Genomic DNA, 2,799 nt, shown 5'->3' with positions numbered 1-2,799 from the left:
ATATATGATGAGCCAGACGTGGTAAAAGGTTGCCGGAGTTACAAAGCATTGCATATATATATATATTGTATAAGTTAACCTGGCCTGGACAGTTACAGGTCACACTGACAAGGCAAAACCTGCCTCATGATGCCCCCCCCTTTTCTTCAACCCTATCCCCCTCCCTTTTATGATCCTAACCATAGCATCAGCATTAAACAAAATTGGCCTTAATTTCTGATAAATCAATTCATTTTTTACGACAAGTTCAAGTTTTGAATTCACTGTTTAAAAGCATCTCAATATCTGAATATATGATTTCAGGGTTATTCCGAAAGGGGAAAAAAAACTAGAAATATTTTTAAAGACCTCCAAAATTGAAATTCATCTATTTAGTAACATTGCCATTTACATGGGGTCTACAATAAAAAGCCGTCAATCCATAGCAGACGTACTATAGAACATAAGAACATGGGATGATTGAACATTTCATGAATTGACTCCAATCTTTGATCTCCAGTATGACTTGCACTCTGCACTCTGCACATGATTTGAAACATATTGAGAGGAAAAAGCAAAGCTATGAATTGGGCGCAAAAAGAGACATAATTGAAGTTAAGAAAAATTGCGCTGAAATGTTCTGAATACCAACTAGACCAACGCTGAGTGCATTAATCTCCCTCCTCCCTGGGCCCCTGGAGTGAGAGGGGAGGGGGGTGAAGAACGTGTCACATTTCTCGTAAACAATATTTAGTTTTCCTTCTATCCACCCAATCTTAAATTCAGCTAAACAACATGACTGGAGAGGGAAGGACAAGTATCCTGGTCTAGAACTAACCTGGCATACAGATACATCGATATCCTCCTCTCTCATCTATACAGGTTCCCTTGTTCCGACAGGGATTACTCTCGCATTCGTTTACATTCGTCTCACATCGGGGTCCGGAGAAACCCTAAACATTTATTTACTCTTTATATACAATCGTACGTGTTTTAGATTACAACCTGAACTACTGTGCACTGTGAAGTGCAATAATGTAAGATAGATCTGACATAACCGGCGTCGTGAAATGTTTTTCTTATTTTTTAGAAAGAACTTTATCTTTCTTAGTTTTTAAAACTTAATATTTGGGTCAAAAGAAAAACAATGAAATTATTTGTAAGTATATAGCTGTAGTTCTGTTATTGTTTGAAATTTTGGACTAATTGTAGACTGAAGTGGTTGGTTGGTAATCTTGTTGATGTACGTAATATTTACCTGTTTACATTTACACTTAAATGATCCAGGAGTATTTACACAAACTCCTCCGTGTTCACAAGGAGACCCTGAAACAATAGATGATTGAAGAGTGAACACTTGACAATCCTGATAAACTTGTCAGAATTGACACATGAAGAATAAAGATAAAATTAACAAATACTTAAAAATTCAAAACATTCCATTTACCTCCGTTGCATTCATTGATATCTTGAGCACAATCTGTTCCGTTGAAACCTGGGGGACAGTTACACGTATACGCTCCTGAGACAGGGTTCGTGTCACATCTAGCTCCGGGGTTGCAGGGGTTACTGGAGCAGGCGTCCTCTAGGTGACAGAGCAGCCCCGTCTTACCAGGAGGACATTCACAGAAGAATCCTCCAACTCTATCATGGCAGGTTCCTCCGTATAAACAGTTTCCCTCGGCACAGTCATCCTTGTTTGTCTCACAGTTCTTCCCGATATATCCGTTCACACAGATACACTCGTATCCACCTTCAGTATTCTGACAGGTTCCATGGTTCTGGCAGGGATTGGAGTAAGCACACTCGTCCACGTCCTTGCTGCAGTACTGTCCTTGCCAACTGTCTGTGCATCTGCAGGAGTAGGTATTAACTCCGTCCACGCAGGTTGCTCCGTGCTGACAAAGATGACCGGAACAATCATCGATATTCTTCTCACAATTATAGCCATCAAACCCTGCAAAAAGCGTTAATTAAAATATAGTCTGTGGCTTTATCGTTATCCCCCCCCCCCCCTCCTGACCATTATCCTAGAAGCTAGTGTCTAATGTACCTATTAACGATTAGAAGTATTGAGGTAAGATAAGAATAGTTAAGACTGAAACTGATGATGCTGGCTCCTGGGTTTAGGTGCAGGTAAACGATATTAGTGATAGTTCTAGAGATTGAAAATTGTATCCTCCGCAAGGTATTTGATGAAGGTTTAGATTGATCTATGTGTTTGGGTGAGATCTGACCATACCCTCCCCCCCTGCAGCAGGAGCAAACAACTTCTCTTTAAACCTTCCCACGCTTCGACCCCCATCAACAACAGGACGTTCCATCCGGCCATTTCTCCAGGTTTAATAAACAACTAGAAAAAAAACCCAACGAATTGAAAGATTTTTTTTCTAAAATGCTGACATTTTTTTAAGAAGTGCTTTAGTATGGATTTGTTCTACTTATAGTTTACTTCATTCAATCCAGCCATGGTTCTTCAACATAATATTATCAAATTAATTTTCCAAAAATTCTTCAAATATTGCCCTGCACTGCGTATAATGCCTGTAATACGCCTAGTTAAACAACCAAATCTAAATATATAACCCTTTACTTTTATCTTTGCACCTTGATACTATCATATCCCCCCCCCGTTAATAATTCCATAAATTTTTCTTATCTTTCCTAAAAGTTGATTTAATCAAATTCTGTTGTTTAGTGAGAATACCCTGATTGGACCCTGCTGCTCAATGTTCTGTATTGTTTAAATAATTGCTTATTGTCCTCGGCTAAATATAAAATATCAAACCCTAAAAAATATTTATATCTTCCCCCTCCCCA

The 2,799-nt window shown here is 38.8% G+C and overlaps 1 protein-coding gene across 1 annotated transcript; it reads right to left on the bottom strand.

The window, feature by feature from the left end:
* Positions 1-794: 794 nt before the first annotated feature.
* LOC111717599 (neurogenic locus notch homolog protein 1-like) lies at positions 795-1,952 on the bottom strand (the record flags this gene model as incomplete). The annotated part of the gene is made up of 3 exons (XM_023493098.1): positions 795-932; positions 1,238-1,305; positions 1,427-1,952. Coding segments are annotated over 3 exons (714 nt in total), but the record flags the coding sequence as incomplete, so codon positions are not given.
* Positions 1,953-2,799: the final 847 nt, after the last annotated feature.

This window comes from Eurytemora carolleeae, unplaced genomic scaffold, assembly GCF_000591075.1.
Source record: "Eurytemora carolleeae unplaced genomic scaffold, Eaff_2.0 scaffold2822, whole genome shotgun sequence".
NCBI lineage: Eukaryota > Metazoa > Arthropoda > Copepoda > Calanoida > Temoridae > Eurytemora > Eurytemora carolleeae.
The sequence above is the reverse complement of the archived record's forward strand: the minus strand, read 5'-3'. Positions and strand labels throughout refer to the sequence as shown.